The 24,945-nt window shown below is 39.9% G+C and overlaps 2 protein-coding genes across 11 annotated transcripts in view; one reads left to right on the top strand and one right to left on the bottom strand.

Moving 5' to 3' along the window:
* LYRM4 (LYR motif containing 4) overlaps positions 1–3,880 on the bottom strand; it is a 171,640-nt gene extending 167,760 nt beyond the window's left edge. For 2 of the 3 annotated variants that reach the window (XM_030314919.1, XM_030314922.1), the window contains exon 1: positions 3,592–3,880. In XM_030314919.1, coding sequence (XP_030170779.1) covers positions 3,592–3,677 — 86 coding nt within the window. In that variant the 5' untranslated portion in view covers positions 3,678–3,880. The remainder of the gene's footprint in view (positions 1–3,591) is intronic. The other variant, XM_030314921.1, reaches the window with a different exon arrangement.
* Positions 3,881–4,426: 546 nt separating this feature from the next.
* The window catches only part of FARS2 (phenylalanyl-tRNA synthetase 2, mitochondrial), a 536,046-nt gene continuing 515,527 nt past the window's right edge, over positions 4,427–24,945 (top strand). For 4 of the 8 annotated variants that reach the window (XM_032593127.1, XM_030314913.2, XM_030314911.2 and 1 more), the window contains exon 1: positions 4,429–4,598. The gene's annotated coding sequence lies outside the window, so the exon portion shown is untranslated. Of the gene's footprint in view, positions 4,599–24,945 lie in introns of all 8 variants that reach the window. The other 4 variants (XM_032593129.1, XM_032593128.1, XM_030314914.2 and 1 more) reach the window with 4 other exon arrangements.

Genomic DNA, 24,945 nt, shown 5'->3' with positions numbered 1-24,945 from the left:
GAGAGAGAATCCCAAGCAGGCTCCATGCTATCAGCCCAGAGCCTGATGTGGGGCTTGATCTCACAAACCCTGAGATTGTGACCTAGCTAAGATCAACTGGACACTCAACTGACTGAGTCACCCGGGTGGCCCCAGGTAATTCTTTATTATGGGGGGCTTTCTTGTGTTTAGCAGCATCCCTGGCCTCTAGCTATTAGATGCTAGCAGCATCCTCCCACCCAAGCTGTGACAACAAAAATATATCCAGACATTGTCAAATAAAATTGCCCCTGGTTGAGAGCTACTGCCCTAAATACTCTTCCTGGAAATTTCACCTAATACCAAGATTTTAATTCCTCTTAAGATAATTCCACTTACTGGGTACTTACTCTGTGCCAGGCATAATTGTAAGCACTTGACATGTATTAACTCATTTAAACCTCTATCACTATATGAGAGATAAATCATTATCTCTGTGTTATAGATTAAGAAACTGCAAAACAGAGACGTGAAATGACTTCCCCAGGGTCACACAGCAAATAAGTGATGATAGTAACTCTGGCCCTGTTTGCTCCCCTGAGCTGTAGATGCTTGTGCATAACTGCCTTTGCTGCACATCAGATGACATTTACTCAAGATGTCCTAAGATGTATTTAGGAGTCTTCTTGTCATAAGACCAGCTATTTCTGTAAGTCAGTTAATGGCAGAACTTTACACTTAATCTTTCTGTGCCTCCTCTTAACTAGTATCCTGGTTGTGATTCTAGACTCTGCTTGGATTCTCTTCCTTCTTCCTGAATCCAATCATTCATAGCGTTCTAACAATTTTATCCTATATTAAAATGCCTTTTTTTCTCTATCATCCACTATTCCTGCCTTCATTAAGACCCTAATCTCTCCTCAGCACTGCTGTAATGAACTTCCATTTGGTGTCCTTGTATCTAGCTCTCAAAATTATCTTCTACACTACTGCCAGTGATCTCCCTAAAACGTAAATCTGGCCATGTCTCTCCCTGGTTTAAAATGCTTTATTGGTTGCCTGTTAGCTAAGAATAAAGTCCATGTCCAAGGCATGGTGCCTAGGTCCTTGAATATGTATGTGGCCCTTTCTACCCTTAGTCTCATCCTCTGTCACCTCATGAATCACACTTAACTCTTCAGAAATTAAACAGTCTTCTGCTGTTTGTTGTTATCTGAACATACTATGCTGCTTTATGCCTTTGATCCAATATGTTCTTGATTCTATCCCCTGTGCATGCCCATCACAGCACTTAACACAGTTTGCAAAAATGGTTTCTATAACTGTGTCCCACAAAGGTCTGTTAAAAAAGCCACTGATGGGCCTTGCTGAGCCCAAAGCTCTCATCTTTCTATATCTAGGTTTTGGTGTGGCAGAGGCAAAGTTTTTGGAAGCACTGAAGTAAAATGACACTTAGGAAAAGGACCTGTTTAGATGGAGGTGGGGTTGTGGATGAGGGAAATTAGGAAAACCTCTGTCCTGAGAAGGTCATGATTGAGCTGAATCTCAAAAGAGGATGAACTCAAGAGAAGACTGTTTAAAGAATGTTTAAAGACAATAGAAAGAACTTTACAAGGGGGAAGGGGATGTCTTTGAAATTCACAAGACATAGCCTTAATATACAAGAAGAACATTATTTTGTAAAAAGTACATTTATTATCTTAGACATACTGGTAGGAATCTCAGGTTTTAGGTCTATGATTTCAAGAAAGTGTAAAATGATTACCAGATCCCTACAGTTAATACATTTACATGTATTTAATAAATTTGGTTCAAAAGCATTACTCAAAGTATAATTTGAGCAACTACTTTCTAAATGTCTATTACTTTACAGTGGCTCCTACAGAAACTCATTTCCAATTTTCTGCCTATGAGCTTTGAATGATTTTCCTGCAGTTTACTCCTGTTGACTTGGCATTTATTCACTGGATAAAACTTTGCCTCAAGTGTACATTTCACCACCTGGCTCATAAATCATTTCCGAATGGATTTTTAGAAATGTAAGAGTCCTTAGAGATTACCTAGTCCAACAGGCTAATTTTACAAACAAGAAAATTGAAATACTAAGGTTGAGCGACTTGTTGAAGGTTATATATTCTCTGAGGGCTCGTACTTGACTTTTCCACAATGTGCTTTCTCATCTACCCTATCCCTGCTGCTGTCTCTTCAGTGTGTGACCTGTGTGCCTATCCTAATTCTTGCATATGCTCAGTAAACTTAAATGACAAAATATCTTCTTCCAGAATGTAATGTAAATAACTGTTACCATTTATTCACTTGCATATTTTGTGGGTTTCTTCAACAGACTTGGTGAAGTCTTGGTGCTAAGTACTAGGTTAATTTTTTGTTAAAAATTCTACCAGTATTCCTGATATTTATAAACCTTACCTTCCAAAGGCAAATTCATTAAGTAAAACCACGGTCTCTTATGAAATGTTTCTTTCAGCCATTTGACTGGGTAAATTTGGTCTCACTGGTATGGTCCAGATGTTCTCAAATTTATAGGATGAATACCTTTACCATGCAGGTATCTAAAAATTAGCCACTGCTTGAGAGGTTTAGTGTTCCCATAACCTACATTGTACTGGGTCTACTTATAGGGCCTCACAGCTCATATACTCACTGGGAGGGTGGCGCCTATCTAACCAGATCTTTCCAAGGATAGGCTCTCTCCTAGGACGCTTGGCCTGGCCAATCACCCAAAGTCAGATCTCGCCTAAATATGTCTCATACTCAGACAGGATCAGGTAGTTGGTAGGAAACACCTAATATGAAAGGACGCAGAGACAGAATCCATACAGTAACGATGGTCAGAAGTTATAAGGAAGCAAAAAAAGGAAGCAGAGGCTGGGAGGTAGACCAAAAAAATATATGAAGAGTATAAGGAACTCAAGAGCATATATGAGGAAGGGGCAGGCACGGAGAAAGTCGTGCAACACATTGAGGGATGTAAGTTTAGACTCTCATCCTTCTGCTACTAAGATTTTTAAGGCTGTATCCCCATTTTATGAGGCCAAGGGAAACGTTTCAGCTCCTGGAAGACTGTGAGACTTTCGTTCCTTTACCGCTACTTGAATTTCCTTTACAAACCCTGCCCTCGCCCGACCCCCTCCGCAAAGCCAGTGCCCTAAGTAGAAGTGATTTGATTCTGATTCTTGTAACCAAGAAAGCTAGTTAAGACACGTAGGCTATTATTAAAGAAGTGGCTAGAGTGAGTCTTCAGCTTGCGGACATGCGCTTCTGACTGCTTACTTCCACTATCAACTCTTCCAATCTTGAAGCTCTACAGGAGACAAACGGGTCCTAGCTTGAACCCTTGCAGTTTCCACGTCCACAGAAACACACTAGTAACCACACTCCCAGAGAACCACGGTATTCGATTTGGGGGAAAACTTCACAATATTTGAACCTATTCTTTAATACAATAAAGGGCAAGCCCCCTGCTCTTCCCTGAAGGTTTCAGAGAGCTACGCTGGTCGACAGGGGCACGTTTTTCGGCGGCGGAGCCTTTGCATCCCCATTCCAAAGCCTCCGGCGCGGGACAGGAGCTCCCCGCACCCCGGACCTCCCGGCCCTCGCCGCCCACTGGGTCACCTGTAATTGTAGGCGCTGAAATGCTTGCTTTCTCTCAGCATCGCCCGGTACAGATCTAACACTTGTGCGCGGCTGGAGGCTGCCATTTTGAAAGAAAAAAAAAAAAGGGTCCTTTTTGAGGAGGTCCCGAGTTTAACCTAACCCACAAAACTTCAGTCTGTGCAAAACCTTGAGTGAAATGAAATAAAAGAAAATACAGTGGGGCTCGGTCTCGCTAGCGGGCCGCACCTCGACCTAGGAGAACACCGGCCCGCACCTCGGGGCGCTGGGCGTCGCGCGCCGCTGGGGAGGCGGGCGCAGGCGGGCTTCGGGCAGCTTAAGGGGGAGGTGCCGACAAGGAGGCGTTGCCGTTCTCTGCCCGCGCCTGGGAGGAGGCGTGCAGCAGCTGAGGGGGAAGAAGGGGGACGGCCACAGGGGAAGGTCTGAGCCTGGGGAGGGACGCAGGGCGGAGTTTCTAGCATTGAGTGCGCGTTGCCCGTTAAGGAGCGCCTTCGAGAACTGCCTAGGTCGTGGCGGGTACATTTAGCCTCATATTGCAGCTCCCAGTGCTATCTCTGCAAGGCCCAAGGCCTCGTTGCCACGGTTACCAGGAGCGCGGTGGGTCGACGCCCCGCCTTCGCCCGCAGATGACCCGCCCTTTGCGCTGGGGCCGCCCTCCGCGCTGCCTGAGAGGCCGAGCGGGCTTTCCAGGTTGCCTTTACTTTACGGCTCTCTGTCTGTGGACCCCCTGTACAGGGAACTTTCTGAGCATAGGGATGGGTTGTAGGGGGCGCTGAGTCGACAGGTGAGGGACTCCCTGGTTCTTAGGCTCTGCTCAGGACGACCGGCTAAGGGCCTTGATAGCAAGGCCCCCTTTCTTGTCAAAATGGCAGCGCCCAGCATGCTGGGGAGGTATCTCTAAGGTGGGGAGGGGGTGCGGCGGGTAAGAGACCTCCCAGGAGAGTAAGCAGCGTACCGCACTTCAGATTTTGAAGCACCCAGGCTTGTGTCTCCTGGGCGAGCGGTGGGTGAGTGTTTGCCTCGCTGCAGCGTGATGTGCGACATGGGCGGTCGGTGGTGGCGGGGAGAGTTATTGGCCGTGGAATTTCCCCCCTTTCCGGGTGTTCTTTGAGCTTTCGAGGTTTTGCTTTTGAGAGTCCCGCGGACTTTTGTCATCTAATGTGTACGAAAGGTGGGGTGGCGTGAGTGGTTAATTGGGAAAACTTAAAGGATTTAAGAACTCTCTTGAGATAATTTCAGACCCAAAACTAGAAGCTGAGCAAGTTTTCTCACGAAGTTCTTCGTGGCTAAGTTTTCTCTCTTGGTCTTTCCCTGAAGACATCAGCACTTCAGAATCACTTTGTTACCGTGGTGGATAAATTTAGTTGTTTTGGTTCTTGAACGTAGGACCGGGCGTAGAGAAGCCTGAGCTAGTTCTAGTTAAAACTAGGTGTGTTTGTAAAGCACCTGTCTTATTTTGGGAGTGTTTCTGTCTATATAGACAACGTTAGAAGAGTCACAGTTTTCTTGCTCACATCACAGGTAGGAGTAACTTTAGACGTAAAAAACAAGTTTCCCTCAACATCCATCTTAATTCAACCAGTGAGTTGTGGTTGTATTTCGTCTCTTTAAGTTTATCTGGTTTTAAAATGACACTTGCTTTATATCAAAACCTCGTATTTTCAGAAACTGTAAGAGATGGAAACACTTTTCTGATCTCGATGCACTTTAGTGTACTTGCAGCCTGGTGTCCTTGCACCCAGATATTCTTGTTAATATTACTTGTTATAATGCAATGGCATTTTAAAAAAAGGCATGGAAGAGAACATACTTCTATTAAAATCTTTTTAAGTTTCCTGTTTGATTTTTTTTTTTAAAGGTGTCCCACATCTGTGAGTATCAAAATAAGGTTTTTTTTTTTTACAGAGTAGTCAAGCTTCTGTCACTCTTGCAGGTTGATCAGGTCATTGGGCAAGTCTTGCCTCAGAATTACTGAAAGGGATTTTAATATTTTGAGTTTATCCTTGGCATTACTGAAAGGATTCAAGACCAAGGTAATTGATTATTACAGAGTAAGATCTAGAGCCATTTTCTCATAATATGGTACATGAGTGCTAATGACATAAAATGGGGCACCTGGGAAAACTACAATGTTCCTGCAAGTTAAAAATAGAGAAAGCTATCAAGGTAAAAGAAAAAAAAAACAGAAAAGTTATTTTGGCTTGTTTAAAAATATTGGGAATTGTAGTGTTGCCTGGCTGGTTCAATCAGTGGATCATGTGGCTCTTGATCTCGGGGTTGTGAGTTGGAGGAAGGCCAGTGTAAAGTGTAGAGATTACTTAAATGAATAAACTTTAAAAAATAGTTGGGATTGCATTATATTTTGCTTCCATCTATAAAATAAGGTTGGAATAATTATTACTGTATACAGTTGTTTATGTCTAATTATCAGGTGATTTAATCATTTATACAGTTAATGTAGATCAAGGACTTTAACTTTGTCGTAATCAAAGAAAGCTTTCCAAATATTTAAAGTTTAGTTTGGGTAGCTAGTCATCTGTTAGTACAAAGAATAGTTGAGGTTAGGTCGGTGATAACTTCCCAGTAGATTCCAAGCCAAGTCCTCACAAAAATATTTTTGTTGTATTTGAAATAATTTACCAGCATCTTGGATATTGTTGTCTTGAACAACTAATAAAAAAAATTGCATTCCAAAGCTAAATCTCTATTTTTGTACATCTTTATTGCAGAGATGACTATTTTAAATAGTAGCTCTGTTTGAGGGTGAAAGGAATTAGGCCAGTACGTGAGGATTACTTACTGATATGTTCTTTAATATGCATTCTATTCTGGGCTGAGTATTCTCTTAGGTAATGACTATTAGCTAGTGATACCCATCTACTACCACTTAAGCCTCAAAATGTAAAAATTTACAGTTCTTTAACTACCGATTTAAAATGATGTATGGGACATCTGGGTGGCTCAGTCTGTTAAGCGTCGGACTTCAGCTCAGGTCACAGTCTCAGGGTTTGTGAGTTTGAGCCCTGCTTTGGACTCTGCGGACAGCTCCGAGCCTGGAGCCTAGTTCAGATTCTGTTTCTCTCTTTCTGCCCTCTCCTGCTTATGATATGTCTCTCTTTCTCTCTCAAAAATAAATAAACACGAAAAAAAAAGTTTTAATGATGTATTACTTCATATTAAAATTCGGGTTGCTGGATTGCTAATGAACGCTTAATCCTTTTTGAAGAGAAATTTCTCTAAACATAGTAACGTAACAGCAATTTATTGTCTTAAGCTTAAATACTAAGTTATTAATTAATTTATTTATGAGGGGGTGAGGGGGAGAGAGAGGGGGACAAAGGATCTAAAGTGGGCTCTGCACTGACAACAGAGAGCGCGATGCAGGGCTTGAACTCACAAACTGAGATCATGACCTGAGCCGAAGGCAGGTGCTTAACAGACTGAGCCACCCAGGTTCCCCAGGCTTAAAATGATGTACAAAGAAAATCTTATATAAATGAGTGATTTGTGATATTATGATTTAGAAATTATTCCACTCCAAACGTGGATCTAAGTCTTTATTATATGTAATTTTCACTTTTTTTTTAATTGAACCATTATTGTAATAGAATGTGAAGCTGGAAGAGACCTTGGATATCAACTCCTTTTTACAGATGAACAAACTGAAGGCCTTTTTGATTTCATTTATTCAACATTGATTGAATGCTTCCTAAGTGCCATACATTATCTAAGATGATGGAGTTACCATGAACAGAGCCTTTTGGTCCTCCCAGAACTGGACAGGGAACTAGAGAAGCAAAGTATTAATTTGTTTTGTCAGGTGCTATGTTACCAAGTGTCTGGAGAGTACAGAAGAGGGCCATTCAACTCGGATTTTGACCTAAGGGGAGGCTTTCCATCATAGAAGGTGTTTCCCCAATTAGTTAGTAACCCAGATGAAGAATGTGGTAAGACGTTGTAGTGTATATTCAGAGAATTGAAGCATGAGGGAGCATGACCCATTCAGGGAACTCTGGAAGATGGATGGGAAGGACCATCTGTGAAACCAGACGTGATTAGTCCTGTGCCTGCTTTGTTTTAATGATGCTTCTTCTGTTTTGGGGATAAGTTATTTCTTATACATTGGCTAGTTCACATAAGTAGACTTTAACATCTGTTGAAATATAGGTTAGTTTTTTAGGTGTTGTTAGGTTTTTGTTTTAAACCATACTTTTCAATCCTATATTTTAGGAGTACTGAAATTCTGTTTACCTCTGTGTTTAACATATAGTTGACCAGCCTGTTAGTTCAAGCCACAGTTCCTGTGGATATTTGAGGGCTATCAATCAAATACTGATCTAGGTTTCCAAGAGTTTATAGTTTAAGTACAGTTTGTATGTAATTAAAACAAAGTATAAAGTGCTTGAGGAGAAGCATGGAATCTCAGCATGAGAGGTCACTTCCATGGGTAGTGCCTGGGCCACACCTCAGACTGACAAAGTCAGCATGGCCCAGGCTCCAGGAGGATTTTGTTTTTAATTTTTTTTGTTTTTTATTCCCCAGGTGATTGGATGCAGCCTGGTAGAGAAGTGTTAATCTGTGGGAATTAGGGGGCTTTTGTAGGAGGTAGTGTTCATTTGGGCTTGAGAGAATTTATGTTTGAGCTGGGTCTTGAAAGGAATCCCAGGGTTTGGTGTGTGGGTGCGATGGTTACTGCAGGATAAAACTTAACTCTTGGAAAGGGTAGAAGAGAGAGAGTGAGTGAGGTCTGGGGAAAGATGATCAAGGCCTACAGACTTGTGAGGGGGGAGTTGGAGGGTACTTGAGGGGGAGTGCAGGAGATGCAGCTGGGAAGCCTGGCACAGCAGCTTTCCTGGATGGTGGACACCTGCTCCGTACTTGTATGATCTCAGTTGATTGGAGACCTGATGGGAAAGAAAGCTGTTAACTTCATTTAAGGACAGGGAAGCTGAGAGGTTGGGTTATTGAGTCGGAATGTTCCACAGCTAGGAAGCAGTGAGGGTAGGCATTGGCCGAGGACCTGATCTGTCTAGCCATGATGCTACACTGCTTCACAGACAGTCTTCAGTGGAAGCTTCAGGAGTTTGAAGTGTATTAATTTTTCTTGGATAACATGGGTAAATTTCAACCATATCCGAACTTTAGTTGGATTCCACTTATTTATAAAGGTAACTGGTTAGCTCCTAACAAATATTCAGAAAATCTCACATATTGATTTTTTTATACTAGCTTTTTATTTAACCTTGTAAGAGAAAAAAAAATTTTTTTTCCTATTAACGTGTCTTAGAAAAGACCTCAATCGAATGCCCTTTTTAGGTTGTCTGTTCATGTGTGCAACAGACATTACTTCTTGGGGGATTTCTGAGACTCTGCTTTCTGGAGAGTCTTACCTAAGAAAATCTGTTCTCTAAGAAAGTTAGAAAGCAGCTAGATAGTCTAGTTTCATTGATTGGAGGCTAAAGGTTCCCTTACTTTTGGACAACAACAATAAAACTGACAATTGATTTTGTATAAAGTAGATCAAATGTTACTTCTAGAGCATTTTTTTTTTGGAAACAAATTCTTTGCCTTCTGAAGGAAAGAAACCATCTTTTCCTACTACAAACTCTTACCAACATGGGAATTCTTTTACAATGTGGTTTATGGTAATGTTTGTTTGTTTGTTTGTTTGTTTAAGAGAGAGAGCACATGGAGTTGAGGAGAGGGACAGAGGTGGAGGAGGGAGGGAGAGAGAGGGAGAGGGAGAGAGAGGAGAGGGAGGGAGAGGGAGAGAGAGAGAGAGAGAGAGAGAGAGAGACAGACAGACAATCCCAAGCAGGATCCATGCTCAGCACCAAGCCCAAAGTGGAGCTCAATCCCATGACCTGGGATTATGACCTGAGCTGAAATCAAGACTTGCACGTTGAATCGACTGAGCTACCCAGGCTCCCTTGCTTTTTTTTTTTTTTTTTAATAGTAATACTCTGCTATAGATCACCTGCATTCTTTTTCATACTAGTTATGAGGGGTGAATTAGAGCAATTATATTTTCTTATTGTTTGTATATTTCAGAATGAATTATTCATCAGCTAGCTCTATGTGATGATAATGCTTAAAGTTTATATTCTTTTCCAAAAGCTTTGCCAGGCAGTTTGCAAACATCTCATTTCAGTAATTCTTATAAAGACAGGAGCACCTGGGTGGCCCAGCAAGTTAAGTGTCTGACTTTGGCTTAGGTCATGATCTTGCAGTCTGTGGGTTTGAGCCCTGTGCCAGGCTCTGTGCTGACAGCTCGGAGCCTGGAACCTACTTTGGATTCTGTGTCCTCTCTCTCTCTGGCCCTCCCTGACTTGTGCTTTGTTCCTCTCCCTCAAAAATAATCATAAAAAATTTTTAAAAAATTCTTATAAAGACAGATTTGAAGCCCTGATTGACTTCTTTGAGTGGGGAGTAATAACCACCATCTGTTTGTTCAGATCAGTGGTTATGTACAGAAAACACTTAGGATTTGCAGCACTTAGGATTGACTCTGTTTAGGAAAAAAAAAAAACACACAGCAGCCTGTGTTTGCCTAGTCACTGACGAAATACTAGGTCAATGTCTCATACAGAAACGGAGTTCTGTGATATTAACTGATATCTTGGAAGGACGGTATATCTTTGTAAAGAAAAATCCTGCAGTTCTTCCCTACTGTGTGTTTCTTTCCTGTGCATCTCCTTAGCTGTTCAAACAGAACACTTCATTTCTGGTCACCTGATGTATGGGGATTTTTACCGACACCAGCTGGGTATCCTACAGTTCAACTCAATCCTGACACTGCCTGAAGATAGCATCAGATTCCACAGGGTAAAGCTCATTCCCCTAAGACTGCCCTCCCTACCCTCCTATTTCAGATGCCAATTGCAAGTAGTGGATCCCCAGGTTGCCCATGCCATCTGTCGGATTTGGCTGCAAATTGGAGGTTCCCGTGACTCTCTGCTCAGGTTTGATTAATTTACTAGAGAGGCTCACAAACCTCAAGGGAACATTTACACGCACCAGTTTATTAAAGGCTGTGATGAAGAGCACAGATGAACAGCCAGAGGAAGAGATACATTGGGTGAGGTCTGGGAGGGCCCTGAGTGCAGGAGCTTCTGTCCCTGTGGAGTTGGGGTGAACTGCCCCACCTGTGTGGATGTGTTCACCCACCTGGAATCTTTGCAAACCCCATACTATTGGGATTTTATGGAAGCTTCCTCATGTAGCCATGATCAATTAGCAGCATTTTCAACCCCTCTGTTCACTAGAGAAGTGGGATGGGGTGGGGGGATGGGGCTGAAAATCCCAAGCATCTAATCCTGGCTTGGTCTTTCTGGTGACCAGTCCCTTCAGGAGCCTTACAGGAGCCCACCCAAGGTCACTTCTTTAGAAATAACAATGCTCTTAGTGCTCTTATCACTTAGGAATTTTCAAGGGTTTTGTGATCCCTGTGTTGATGGGGTCAAAGACCAAATATTAGAACAAGAGATGCTTCTAGGATTCGTATTGGTTAGAAAATTATAAGGGTTCTAGGAGCCAGGAACTGGGGGCAGAGACCAATATACAGATTTTCTATTTCACCATCTTTCTTTTTTTTAATGTAATTTATTGTCAAATTGGCTAACATACAGTGTATATAGTGTGTTCTTGGTTTTGAGAATAGATTCCTGTGACTCATGGCTTACATATAACACCCAGTTACCCTCCTCAGTGCTCATACCCACTTTCCCCTCTCCCCCACCTCCCATCAACCCTCAGTTCTCTGTATTTAAGAGTCTCTTTAAAAAAATTTTTTTTAATGTTTTATTTTATTTTTGAGAGACAGAGACAGCATGAGTGGGAAAGGAACAGAGAGAGAGGGAGACACAGAATCTGAAGAAGGCTCCAGGCTCTCAGCTGTCAGCACAGAGCCCAACACGGGGCTTGAACCCACAAACTGTGAGATCATGACCTGAGCCGAAGTCGGACGCCTAACGGACTGAGCCACCCAGGCGCCCCTGTATTTAAGAATCTCTTACGGTTTGCCTCCCTCCCTCTCTGTTTGTAACTATTTTTTCCCCTTCCCTCCCCCCATGGTCTTTTGTTAAGTTTCTCAAGATCCACAGATGAGTGAAAACATACGATATCTATCTCTGACTGACTTATTTCACTTAGCATAATACCTTCCAGTTCCATCCACATTGCTGCAAATAGCGTGATTTCATTCTTTCTCATTGCCAAGTAGTATTCCATTGTATATATAAACCACATCTTCTTTATCCATTCATCACTTGATGGACATTTAGCTCTTTGCATAATTTGGCTATTGTTGAAAGTGCTGCTATAAACATTGGGATATATGTGCCTCTATGAATCAGAACTCCTGTATCCTTTGGATAAATTTCTAGTAGTGCTATTGCTGGGTCGTAGGGTAGTTCTATTTTTAATTTTTTTGAGGAACCTCCACACTGTTTTCCGGAGTGGCTGCACCAGTTTGCATTCCCACCAACAATGCAAGAGGGTTCCTATTTCTCCACATCGGTGTTTCCTGAGTTGTTCATTTTAGCCATTCTGACTGGTGTGAGATTGTGTCTCAGTGTGGTTTTGATTTGTATTTCCCTGATGATGAGTGACATTGAGCATCTTTTCATGTGTCTGTTGGCCATCTGGATGACTTCTTTGGAAAAGTGTGTATTCATGTCTTGTGCCCATTTCTTCACTGGATTATTTGTTTTTCGGGTATTGGGTTTGGTAAGTTCTTTGTAGATTTTGGATACTAACCCTTTATCTGATATGTCATTTGCAAATATCTTTTCCCATTCCTTCAGTTGCCTTTTAGTTTTGTTGATTGTTTCCTTTGCAGTGCAGAATTTATCTTGATGAGGTCCTAGTAGTTCATTTTTGTTTTTGTTTCCCTTGCCTTTGGAGATGTGTTGAGCAAGAAATTGCTGCGGCTGAGGTCAAAGAGGTTGTTGCCTGTTTTCTCCTCTAGGGTTTTGATGGTTTCCTGTCTCACATTTAGGTCTTTTATCCATTTTGAGTTTATTTTTGTGTATGGTGTAAGAAAGTGGTCTCGTTTCATTCTTCTGCATGTTGCTGTCCAGTTCTCCCAGCACCATTTGCTAAAGAGACTGTCTTTTTTCCATTGGATATTCTTTCCTGCTTTGTCAAAGATTAGTTGCCTATACATTTGTGGGTTCAATTCTGGGTTTTCTATTCCATTGGTCTGTGTGTCTTTTTTGTGCCAATACTATACTGTCTTGATGATTACAGCTTTGTAGTAGAGGCTAAAGTCTGGGATTGTGATGCCTCCTGCTTTGGTTTTCTTTTTCAATATAACTTTGGCTATTCAGGGTCTTTTGTGATTCCATACAAATTTTAGGATTGTTTGTTTTAGCTTTGAGAAGAATGCCGGTGCACTTTTGATTGGGATTGCATTGAATGTGTAGATTGCTTTGGGTAGTATTAACATTTTAACAATATTTGTTATTCTCATCCATAAGCATGGAATGTTTTTCCATTTCTTTGTGTCTTCCTCAATTTCCTTCATAAGTTTCCTATAGTTTTCAGCATACAGACATTTTACATCTTTGGTTAGGTTTATTCTTAGGTATTTTATGGTTCTTGGTGCAGTTGTAAATGGGATCGATTTCTTGATTTCACTTTCTGTTGCTTCATTATTGGTGTATAGAAATGCAACTGATTTCTGTACATTGATTATGTATCCTGTGACTTTGCTAAATTCTTGTATCAGTTCTAGCAGTCTTTTGGTGGAGTCTGTCAGGTTTTCTATGTAGAGTATCATATTGTCTGTGAAAAGTGTAAGTTTGACTTCTTCTTAGACAATTTTGATGCCTTTTATTTCATTTTGTTGTCTGCTGATGCTGGGACTTCCAACACTATGTTGAGCAACAGTGGTGAGAGTGGACATCCCTGTTGTATTCTTGGTCTCAGGGGGAAAGTTCTCAGTTTTTCCCCATTGAAGATGATAATAGTTGTGGGCTTTTCATATATGGCTTTTATGATGTTTAGGTATGTTCCTTCTATCCCGACGTTCTTGAGGGTTTTTATTAAGAAAGGATTCTGTATTTTGTCAAATGCTTTTTCTGCATTTATTGACAGGATCAAATGTTCTTATCCTTTCTTTTATTAATGTGACGTATCACATTGCTTGATTTGCGAATATCGAACCAGCCCTGCAGCCCAGGAATGAATCCCACTTGATCTTGGTGAATAATTCTTTTTATATGCTGTTGAATTTGATTTGCTAGTATCTTGTTGAGAATTTTTTGCATTCGTGTTCATCAGGGATATTGGCCTGTAATTCTCCTTTTCTGTGGGGTCTCTATCTGGTTTGGGAATTAAGGTTATGCTGGCTTCATAGAATGAGTCCAGAAACTTTCCTTCCATTTCTATATTTTGGAACAGCTTGAGAAGGATAGGTATTAACTCTGCTCTAAATGTTTGGTAGAATTCCCCTGGGAATCAGTCTGGCCCAGGACTCTTATTTGTTGAGAGATTTTTGATAACTGACTCAGTTTCTTCACTAATTATGGGTCTGTTCAAATTTTCTATTTCTTTCTCTTTGTATTTTGGTAGTGTGTGGGTGTCTAGGAATTTGTCTGTTTCTTCCAGGTTGTCCAGTTTGTTGTAATATAATTTTTCATAGTATTCTCCAATAATTTATTTCTGAGGGGTTGGTCGTGATAAGTCCAATTTAATTCATGATTTTATCAATTTGGGTCCTCTTTTTTCTTTTTGAGAAGTCTTGGGTAGGGATTTATCAGTTTTGTTTATTTTTTCAAAAACCAACTCTTAGTTTCATTGATCTGTTCTGGTTTTTTTTGGATTCTATATGTTTGTTTCTGCTCTAATCTTTATTATTTTTCTTTTTGTGCTGGCCTTGAAGTTTCTTTGCTCTTCTGCTTCTAGTTCCTTTAGATGTTCTGTTAGGTTTTGTATTTTGGATTTTTCTTGTTTCTTGAGATAGGCCTGGATTGCAATGTATTTTCTTCTTAGGACTGCCCTTTCTGCATCCGAAAGTGTTTGGACTGTCGTGTTTTCATTTTTTGTTGTTGTTGTTTCTTTAAATATTTTTAAATTTCTTCTTTAATTGCCTGGTTTACCCATTCATTATTTAGTTGGATGTTCTTTAACTCCATGCATTTTGAGGTTTTTCCAAACTTTTCCTGTGGTTGATTTCAAGTTTCATAGCATTGTGATCTGAAAATGTGCATGGTATGATCTTAATTCTTTTACATTTATTGAGGGCTGTTTTGTGACCCAGTGTGTGATCTATCTTGGAGAATGTTCCGTGTGCACTCGAGAAGAATGTGTACTCTGTTACTTTTGGATGGAAAGATCTGAATTTATCTGTCAAGGCCATCTGGTCCAGTGTATCATTCAGGGCCATTGTTTATTGATTTTCTGCCTAGATGATCTGTCCATTGTTATAGGTGGAGTAATCAAGTCTCCTGCAATTAGCATATTTTTATCAATAAGATTGCTTATGTTTGTGATTCATTGTTTTATATATTTGGGGCTCCCATATTCGGCACATAAACATTTATAATTATTAGCTCTTCTTGATGGATAGACCCTGTAATTATGACATAATTCCTTTCTCTTGTTACAGGCTTTAGTTTAAAATGTAGTTTGTCTGATATAAGTATGGCTACTCCAGCTTTCTTTTGACTTACAGTAGCATGATAGATGGTTCTTCATCCCCTCACTTTCAATCTGAAGGTGTCCTCTGGTCTAAAATGGGTCTCTTGTAGACAGAAAATAGATGGATCATCCATTCTGATACCCTGTGTCTTTTGACTGGATCATTTAGTCCATTTACATTCAGTGTTATTATTGAAAGATATGGATTTAGTGTCATTGTGTTATCTGTAGTTTTCATGCTTGTAGTGATGTCTCTGGTCCTTTGTGGTCTTTGCAACATCCCAGTCACAGAGTCCCCGATAGGATTTCTTGTAGGGCTGGTTTAGTGGTGATGAACTCCTTCAGTTTTTGTCTGGGAAAACATTTATCTTTCTATTCTGAATGACAAGCTTGCTAAGTAAAGAATTTTTGGCTGCATATTTTTCCTATTCAGCACATTGAAATTTTCCTGCCACTCCTTTCTGGCCTGCCAAGTTTCAGTAAATAGGTCTCTTACTACCCTTATGTATCTACCCTTGTAGGTTAAGGCCCGTTTATCCCTAGCTGCTTTCCGAATTCTCTCTTTATCTTTGTATTTTGCTAGTTTCAGTATGATTTGTTGTGCAGAAGTTCGATTCCTGTTACGTCTGAAGGGAGTTCTCTGTGCCTCCTGGATTTCAATGTCTGCTTCCTTCCCCACATTAGGGAAGTTCTCAGCTATGATTTGTTTAAGTACACTTTCAGCCCCTTTCTCTCTCTTTTCTTCTTCTGGAACTCCTATGATACAGATATTATGTTTCATTGAATCACTTAGTTCTCTGATTCTCCCCTCGTGGTCTAGAATTTATCTCTCTTTTTCTCAGCTTCATCTTTTTCCACAATTTTATCTTCTATTTCACTTATTCTCCCTTCTGCCTCTTTAATCTTCTCTGTCACAGCCTCTAGTTTATTTTACACCTCATTTACAACATTTTTTAATTCTTTAGGACTATTTTTTAGTTTCTTGATCTCTTCAGCAATAGATTCTTCTGTCTTGTATGCTTTTTTTCAAACCCAGCTGTTAATCTTATGACTATTATTCTAAATTCTTGTTCAGTTATATTGTTTATATCTATTTTGATCAATTCTTTAGCTGTCATTTCTTCCTAGAATTTCTTTTGAGAAGAATTCTTCAATTTCATCATTTTGGCTAGTTTTCTGTCCCATATGTGTTTTAAAAGCTTGTCATGTGCCCTGCACTTGCGAGCACTACTATATTAAAGAGGGGTCATACACTGTCCAGGGCCTGACCCTTCAGGAGGTGTTTTTTGGAGTGTTACTTGCTCTCTGTTATTGTGACTTTCGTTGCTTTATCTCCCTACTTGTAGTGATGTTTTGGACCCTTCACCAGGTGTGCTTTGAGTTGTTCACTGAAGTAGCCCTGAAAAAAAAAAACAACCCCTGCACCCCCAAAAAAACCCCCAAAGAACCCAAAAAACAAAAGAACACACACACACACACACACACACACACACACACACAAAACAACAAATAACAAAAAACAGCAACAACAAAACCCAATGGGGCGGGGAGGTGTTGGTGGAAGAGGCCTTATGCCATACAGAGAAATGACAGGGGCGGGGAAAAAAAGAAAAGAAAATTGACCAGGCAGGGAAACTATACTGCTTAATCCAGATAGAGAGAGAGGGGGAAATAAAGAAGGAGATATAGAACAGATATAAAGAGAATAGATTAAAAATGTCTGCTTAAACAAACCAAGAACCAGAATAACCAGACTAGAGAAGGGAAGAAATAAGGAAAAAAGGAAGAAAAAAAAAACATATGTAATAAGAATTGTCCCAGAATTACGTCTGTAAATACAAAACTATGGGTGCCTTCGAACTGGTGGCAGCACCGGTCTGGAGGAAGGGCTGTCTGGTTCCTCAGTGTCAATTCTGCTCCAGTAGATACGCAGTTACCAGGTGCCAGAAGGGCATGGTTTGGTGTAGGCGGTTCACCTCCACTGTCTGGGCCCCTGTCTGTTCCCTGAAGCTACACCTTGATGGTGATGGGGAGAAAAATGTCAACACCCCAGTCTCTCCTCCCTGTATCGGGTGTCCCAAACCACTCTGTTCAGGCTGACCTCATAGTGCCGCAGTCACGAATGAGGCGGTTTGTCCCACTCTGCTGACTCCCACACCTCCCTGGCACTTGGCTGGGATTTAAACCCCGATGCCTTAATGGGCCTGCTCCATGTGCCCTGGTTCTGGGGAAGTGCCTCTCCACCACATCGATAAATGGCCTCTGGCTGGTGGGTGCAGGAAGGGACCTTTGTCCTTTGAATGGCTATATACCATCTTCCCACCACACTCCAGGGAAGGGATTGCTTTCTCCCACTGTGGACTGTGCCTCTGAAGTAGTTACTGAGCTCGGGGCTGGCTCCCCTCCTCCCCAGGTGTGCAAACTGGGCAGCTGGCCACAGTCTAGAGAAATATCTTAGAATCTTGGATACTTGTCTTAGTCTGTTTGGGCTACTATAACAAAATACCATAAACTGGGGAGCTTATAAACAACAGAAATTTATTCCTAACAGGTCTGGAGGCAAGGAAGTTTAAGATCAAGGCACTGGCAGAATAAATGTCTGGTGAGAGCTTCCTGGTTCATAGATGGCTTCTGTTTTGCTGTGTTCTCGCATGGATGGGGCAAGGGATGTCTCTGGGGCCTCTGTTACAAGGGCATTGATCCCATTCCTTAGGAATCTTCATGACCTAATCACCCGCAAAGACCCTATCTCCTTATACCATCACCTGGGTTTTTAACTTAAGATTTTAATATGAATTTTGGGACGTATACATAAATCGACTGCAATACTATCCTGGAGAATGTTATTATCAGTGGAAGCTAAATAGAGAATTCATGACTTTTTGCTATTGTAGTGAATACTTTTATATGATTTAATATTTCATAGCTTTTTAATTTAAAAATTTATTTGCTGAATACAACCAAAGCAATTCACCTTGGCAAACCTGTGTCCTGTATATTGTGTAATGGTGAGCTTGAGTTAACTAATAATATTTAAGAGTAATAAAAGCCTGGCTGTGTGAAATGGATTGCAGTAATATTGGCAGACAGTGATACAGAGTTAGCTTTAGTTAATAAGAATTCATTTATTGGTAGAATTATCTTTATAATATATATATTCTGGAATGCAGGGGAAAGTGAAAATGGCTAAGTCATTAAATACAGGAAAGCTTATCAGGCATACTTTTCTCTCTCCTTCTTGACATTTTAAGGTATGGACAGTGTTATCTAGTTCAAGTCTTTGAGCACTTTGAAGTAAGTGCATGTGCTTGAGCATTTATGTTAAGCTCTGTTAGAAATCTCATTCATGCCTTGGCTTCCAGGTGCAGTGAGAGCACCTCCAGCCTTCTGAGACCTGGCTGTGATGATAGTTACGGTGCTGCTTTTATTTGTAGACACCTGGTCTTCCAAGAATTGCCTATACCCCCTACTTTTTAAAGCCTCTGGGTAAACCATCCTGGATTAATACATTTCATCACAATAAGGTCAGTTTCACCACAGTGTCCAAGCTGAGTTGGAATGTCCCTCTGTTAAAGATTTTGTAGAGGAGATTCCATGGGTGCCAAGTTACACTGTTTTCTGAAAATCCTTTTCTATGGTCTTGAAAACTATTTTAACATAAAATGTTCAGTATAGATTAATATGACAGTGATTTATGCTGATCTTCCTTCCCCTCCCTCCCCAAACTCCCTGCATCATTTTTAGAATAAAGTCTAAAAAAGTGTGTAAACTCTCTAACACAGCCAATATGACCCTGAAGGTCTTTGCAAATGCTGATCCAACAGCCTGGAATGGTTTTTCTGCCTTTCCTAATTTGTCCAGTATTAGTGTAAGGGATACTTAACTCAAAGATACCTTCTCAGAGTTTAAGCAGAGCTTCCTCTTTTAAGCCCTCTTAATGTTGTGAGTGTATTTTTTGCTGAGAGTGACTGCAGTTGCAAGTAACAAAACGCAGGTCAAATAAATTTGAACCAACATAATGGCCTTACTGTGTCATGTATCTTGAAAGTTCAGAAGTCAGATAAGCTTTAGGAGTGGTTTATTTGAGTGATGTTGTTAAAGACCTGGCTTTGTCCTGTTTTCACTCTGTCCTGTACAATGGCAGCTTTATCCTCAGGCTGGCATCCTCTCTTAGTTGTGGAAGGCCAGCAACAATTCTGGGGTACTTGTTTCCAGAACATCAGAAGAGTGAGTTTGCGGACCAGGAGCGCCCAATAATCCTATCTGTTCAACTCTTGAGTGAGTTGTGTGCTCATCTGTCTTTGAACCAATCACTGTAGTTAGGGCATAGGATTACAATTAGTTTAGGTTTGAGTCACCTGCCTATATCCTAGAGGCAAGAATGGGTCCAGTTGTCCCCAAGATATATAGGCTCTGAAAGCTGGGAATGGGTAGGTAAGCATGTCGGGTACATACAATGACATTGAAGTAGTTACCAAGAGAACAGGGACTGATTTTTTTTGTAAAAGGCAACAAAAGTCATTACAGCAGTCTTGCTTGAGTTCTACATCTCTTTGTGTGATTATTTGATCAATCTTTTTCTCTGTTATCAGGCTGTGTATTCCATGAGGACAGAGACTATGTCTATTTTTTATTACAGTTGTTTGCTTAACACTTTGCATATACTAGATGATTAATAAAATGCTTAAATATGATTAGAGTGAATGATCATTACTTTGCATACCGTATGTATTCAGTGAATATTGGCTACTTGTTCTTTCGTTTTGTGTTTTGCTAGACTCTCTCTGAACCTGTTCTTTTCAACTGCATTTTTTCTCCCTCTTTATTCTACAGGTTCTGCAAGTTTAGGATTAGGGATATGAATTTTAAAAGATTCATGGTCCTGTCAGTTAAATCACTTAGAACAGTGATTTCCAGTCCATGTGCTAGTCAACTGTGGAACCACAGAAAGAAAAGGCTTAGGAATCCCTATGCTTCTTTTTATTTTTTTAATTAAAAAAAATTTTTTTTTTTTTTAATTTTAGAGAGAGAGAGAGGGAGAGAGCACATGAGTGGAGGAGAGGGGCAGAGGGAGAGAGAATCCCTAGCAGGTTCCACGCTCAGTGCAGTTCATGACTGGGATCATGACCCGAGCTGAAATTAAGAGTTGGACATTCATCTGACTGAGTCACCTAGGTGCCCCATGAATCCCTTTATTTCTAACATGCTTGTCCACTCATTTTTCAAACATATGCACATAGTATAGTGACTGGAAAAATATGCAGTGATAAAAAGCTACTGTGATTATCAATGGTTTTAAATAATTTTGAATTATACAATGGGCATTAAAATGTTGCTAAGAGAGTAGATCTTGAAAGTTCTCATCAAAAGAAAAAAAATTTGTGATTATGGTGGTGGATTTTAACTAACTATACTTACTGTGGTCATCGGTTTGCAATATCGAATCATTATGTTGTATACCTGAAATTAATATAACGATATATGTCACTTATATCTCAATGAAAAAATAAAAGTACTTCTGTCCCAGGCTGTTGTTATAATGAAAGAAATTAATACATACAAAGCACTTAAAATAGTGCTGGATTTGTAGAAAGTACTGTAGGAAGGTTAGCTATTATTATTACTGATTTTTGGGTTGAGAGCCTGGTTTGATTATGTACTCTGAAGTATAGATTTTCCTTAGGAACTATAACCATCCTTTATCATTGGATAGCCATTCATTCATTAAACATCAATCTTAAAATATATATATATATATATATATTTCAGCCAATATATAAAATCATATTTATAAAATCATCCAATATATAAAGCCAATATATAAAATCATATTTACAAAATCATCCAATCTCCACGAGATGAAACGTATATATATACATATATATACATACATATATACACATATATACATATGTGTGTATATATGTATGTATATGTATATATATACATACATATACATACATATATACACACATATGTATATATGTGTATATATGTATGTATATATATGTATGTGTATATATATATATATATACATACATATATATATATATATGTTTGATCTTGTGGAGATTGGATGATTTTTCCAAGTTAAAATTTATTTTAAGGCTGAAATAGGTTGGGAGCCCCCGTTTACGCTGTAATAATGCCAGGATGTTTCTACTGTGCTAACCATTATGTTTCCATCTCTTCCATGGCTGCAGAGCACATTCTGAAGCCCTGCACATGACAGAAACATGTCCTCTTATCGCTCAGTGGACATTCGCTGTCCTAACTCAGGTCATCCTTGGCTTCTACCCCTCTTTGTAAATACAAGCAATCACTCAGTTCTACCTATTTTACCTCTAATTGGCTTCTAAGTTAGATTGTACTTCGCTTAGGATTCAATAAATATTTGCCAATTGAGGTCAGTAATTCAGTGGAGTTTTCTACTAGTGCTGTAGTTTCATGGTGTACTAATTAATGTCCTTGGTTTTCTTCTTTCCCCTCAAAGTTTTTTTTTTTTTCCTTGCTGTAGGATTCTTGTATTTGAAGTTAAATAATATGAATTTTAAACTGTGGATGGCTCTATTCTGATAGCTCGAGTTTCCACCCTCACACTGCTGGTTCCTGGTTCACAGCTCATCAGCTCCCATGGGCACGGAAGGGACTAATTACTTTTTGAGTGCTTATTGTTGGGCTGGCTGTTTTATGGGTTACCTTATCTAATACTCATCACAATCGCGTAGAACGAGGAAACATAAATAGTAAGTGGCCAGCTGGGATTCGTAGTTAAACACGTTTTATTGACTGAACTGCCTCCATATTCTCCATTTTAAGCGTTTCTCTAACTCTGCTGTTCCCACCTTTCAGCTACCCTTTGCTACCATGGAAGCACAGTTCTTTCTCCCTAATTGGACTTCGAATCTACTCGGCTTTGCACTTTTTTACTGTTCCAGATCTATCTCACATACCTACTTTTCTCCTTACCTAGTCTAGATTTTTGTTGACTGCTTTTTAATATCATCTAATTGGTCTGCTTCAGACTAGTATGAATTTCCCTACTCTGCTTTGTTGATGTGCTTTCGTTAGTGGATTTGACTTACTGCCTGTGGTTTAGGGATACTTCATATGTAACAATATGTTGTACTGGCATGACCTATGGGATGTAGGTCAAACACATTTTTTCCAACTAATACTTCTTTAACATTGTGTTCAGTGAGCTAATCTTCCCCTGCCTCTGGATGAAAACTTACTTCTTCCCTTATCCATTCCTTCTGCAAAGGACACTGTGATGGGAAAAGACGGTGCTGTGTATATATGGCTTTTTATTTTTATTTTCTAAAAGTTTATTTATTTAAATTCAAGTTAGTTAACCTACAGTGTGATAACTGTTTCAGGGGTAGAACTCAATGCTTCATCACTTACATATAACACCCAGTGCTCATCCCAACAAGCCACCTCCTTAATGCCCATCACCCATTTAGCCTATCCCCCCTCCCTCACTTCCCCTCAAGCAACCCTCAATTTGTTCTCTGTATTTAAGAGTCTTTTATGGTTTGTGTCCCTCTCTGTTTTTATCTTATTTTTCCTTCCCTTCCCCTATGTTCATCTATTTTGTTTCTTAAATTCCACATATGAAAATAAGTAAAAACATTAAATAAAATTTGCCATCAAGATCATTGGTGTGCTGGTCGATGTTTAATAAACAGTATTTATGGAGGCACCTGGGTGACTCAGTCGGTTAAGTATCTGACTCTTGATTTCGACTCAGGTCGCGATCTCATAGTTTGTGAGAATGAACCCTGCGTCGGCTCTGCATAGGCAGTGCAGAGCCTGCTGGAGATTCTCTCTTTCCCTCTCTCTGCCCTTCCCCTGCTCGTGCATGCACACACATGCTCTCTCTCTCAAAGTACATAAATAAACTAAAAACAAAATGTTTGTGGGAGCAGTGCCTGATTGTGTTTGGCTGTAGTCAGTGTATTTACACCCAATTTCAGGCCATTGTCAAAAAGCCGCCAAATGCAGAATTGAGAAGAGATGTGCAGTCTCTGATGGTGTTAGCCATCAACCCCTGGAAATTAACCCTTTGTGAAATCTTTTCTGCTCTTCTTCCATGTGGAGTTAGTCACTTCTTCCATTGCCCTCCATAATCACATAGTCTGGAATTTTAGTTGGGAACCTATATATCTCTCACTCTGGTTTTCTGGCAGTCTGTGAGTTCCTTGAGGGGTGTGACCAATTTCTTAGTTATAATGCTAAATATACAGCAAGACTTGTAGTCAAATCAGTGTATCAGTGATCTTGGTTGTTATGTTTCAGATGGGAGCCTTAGAAGGATCTTTGTAGATCTGTTGTCTCTAATGAAAAAAAGTCATTGATGATTGTATGTCATTTTCTTACATACCTCTATTTCATATACTTTTTATTTTGGTCATGATAATAATTGCACAAATCGGTCTATTAGTTGCTAGATTTAACATGTATATAAATCAAATGGAAAACTGAGACTATTTTGCTGTTAATTGTAATTATTTTTAAATTTATTAAAAAACATTTTTTTTTGTTTTTTGTTATTGTAAAGAGTGAGAGCGAAAGTGGTAGAGAGGGGCAGAGGAAGAGAAAGAGAGAATCTTAATCAGGCTCCATGCTCAGCACAGAGCCTGATGTGGGGCTTGATCCCATGACCCTGGGATCATGACCTGAGCTGAAATGAAGAGCTGAAAGCTCAACCAACTGAGCCACCTAGGCGCCCCTCTAAATTGATGTTTATATGTTATTTTCTTACACACTTCCTTTTCTCATACTTCTTGTTTTAGTCATGATAATAATTATACAAAACTGTCTAGAAGTTCCTGGATTTAATAGGTATATAAATCAAGTGGAAAGTTGGCTGAGTTTTTTTTTTTTTTCCTGTCAGTCAGTTACAATTATTTGTAAATTGATTATACATCTCAGCTTTCCTATCATTTAGGTGTAAAATGTTTGATACAGATTTCCTGTATTAATATTCTAATTTAACACAATTTGTTTGTGCTTAGTAATCAATCATTGAGTCCCCTTTGAGACCTGGTCAGATGATGATGACCCCAAGATTTTAAAGAATAAGAAATAAGCCTATGCTGTTATCATGCTTAGTTACTCTTTTTCCTCAATATATTTCCATTAGTTTTGAGGTTTAGACATTGGGAATGTTGCATAGGATATGAAGTGAGTATTCAGAAATATTCTGTGTCTCTTCGTCTCTGTCTAGTTTCCCCATTCCCCAAAGGGAACCCACTGTCCAAAAGATACCTTTCTAGTGATTTTTGAATGGTTTGTGAATTTTTGCACTTTAGGTTTGAGAGTTGTTTGATTCATGAGGAGGCAATATTTCAGAGGCATAATTCATCAGAAATTTCATGACCAGAGATCAAAATATAGATAGGGCAAGGGAAATAAAACCTGATTTACTGAACATCCACTTTGTGCTCTGCCCTTTACCTCATTTGCACTTTAGTTTTTATGAGAATTCTGGCTCCGATGGCACTCTTCCCATCTAATTGATGAATAAGTTAAAGCTAACAGAGTGTGTGATTTTACTGCAATGTTGAAGCTGAAATTTGAACTCAAGGCCATAGGACTCTGGAGCCATAGGGGTATGTTTGTTCTAGGGTTTGGGTTCCTTCTTTGCCCCTCAGCTAAGTATCCCGTTCTTCCCTGGGAGCCGTGCTGAGGTAGTTGAACTGCTCT

Source organism: Lynx canadensis, chromosome B2 (genome assembly GCF_007474595.2).
Source record: "Lynx canadensis isolate LIC74 chromosome B2, mLynCan4.pri.v2, whole genome shotgun sequence".
NCBI classification, from domain to species: Eukaryota; Metazoa; Chordata; class Mammalia; order Carnivora; family Felidae; genus Lynx; species Lynx canadensis.
The sequence above is the reverse complement of the archived record's forward strand: the minus strand, read 5'-3'. Positions and strand labels throughout refer to the sequence as shown.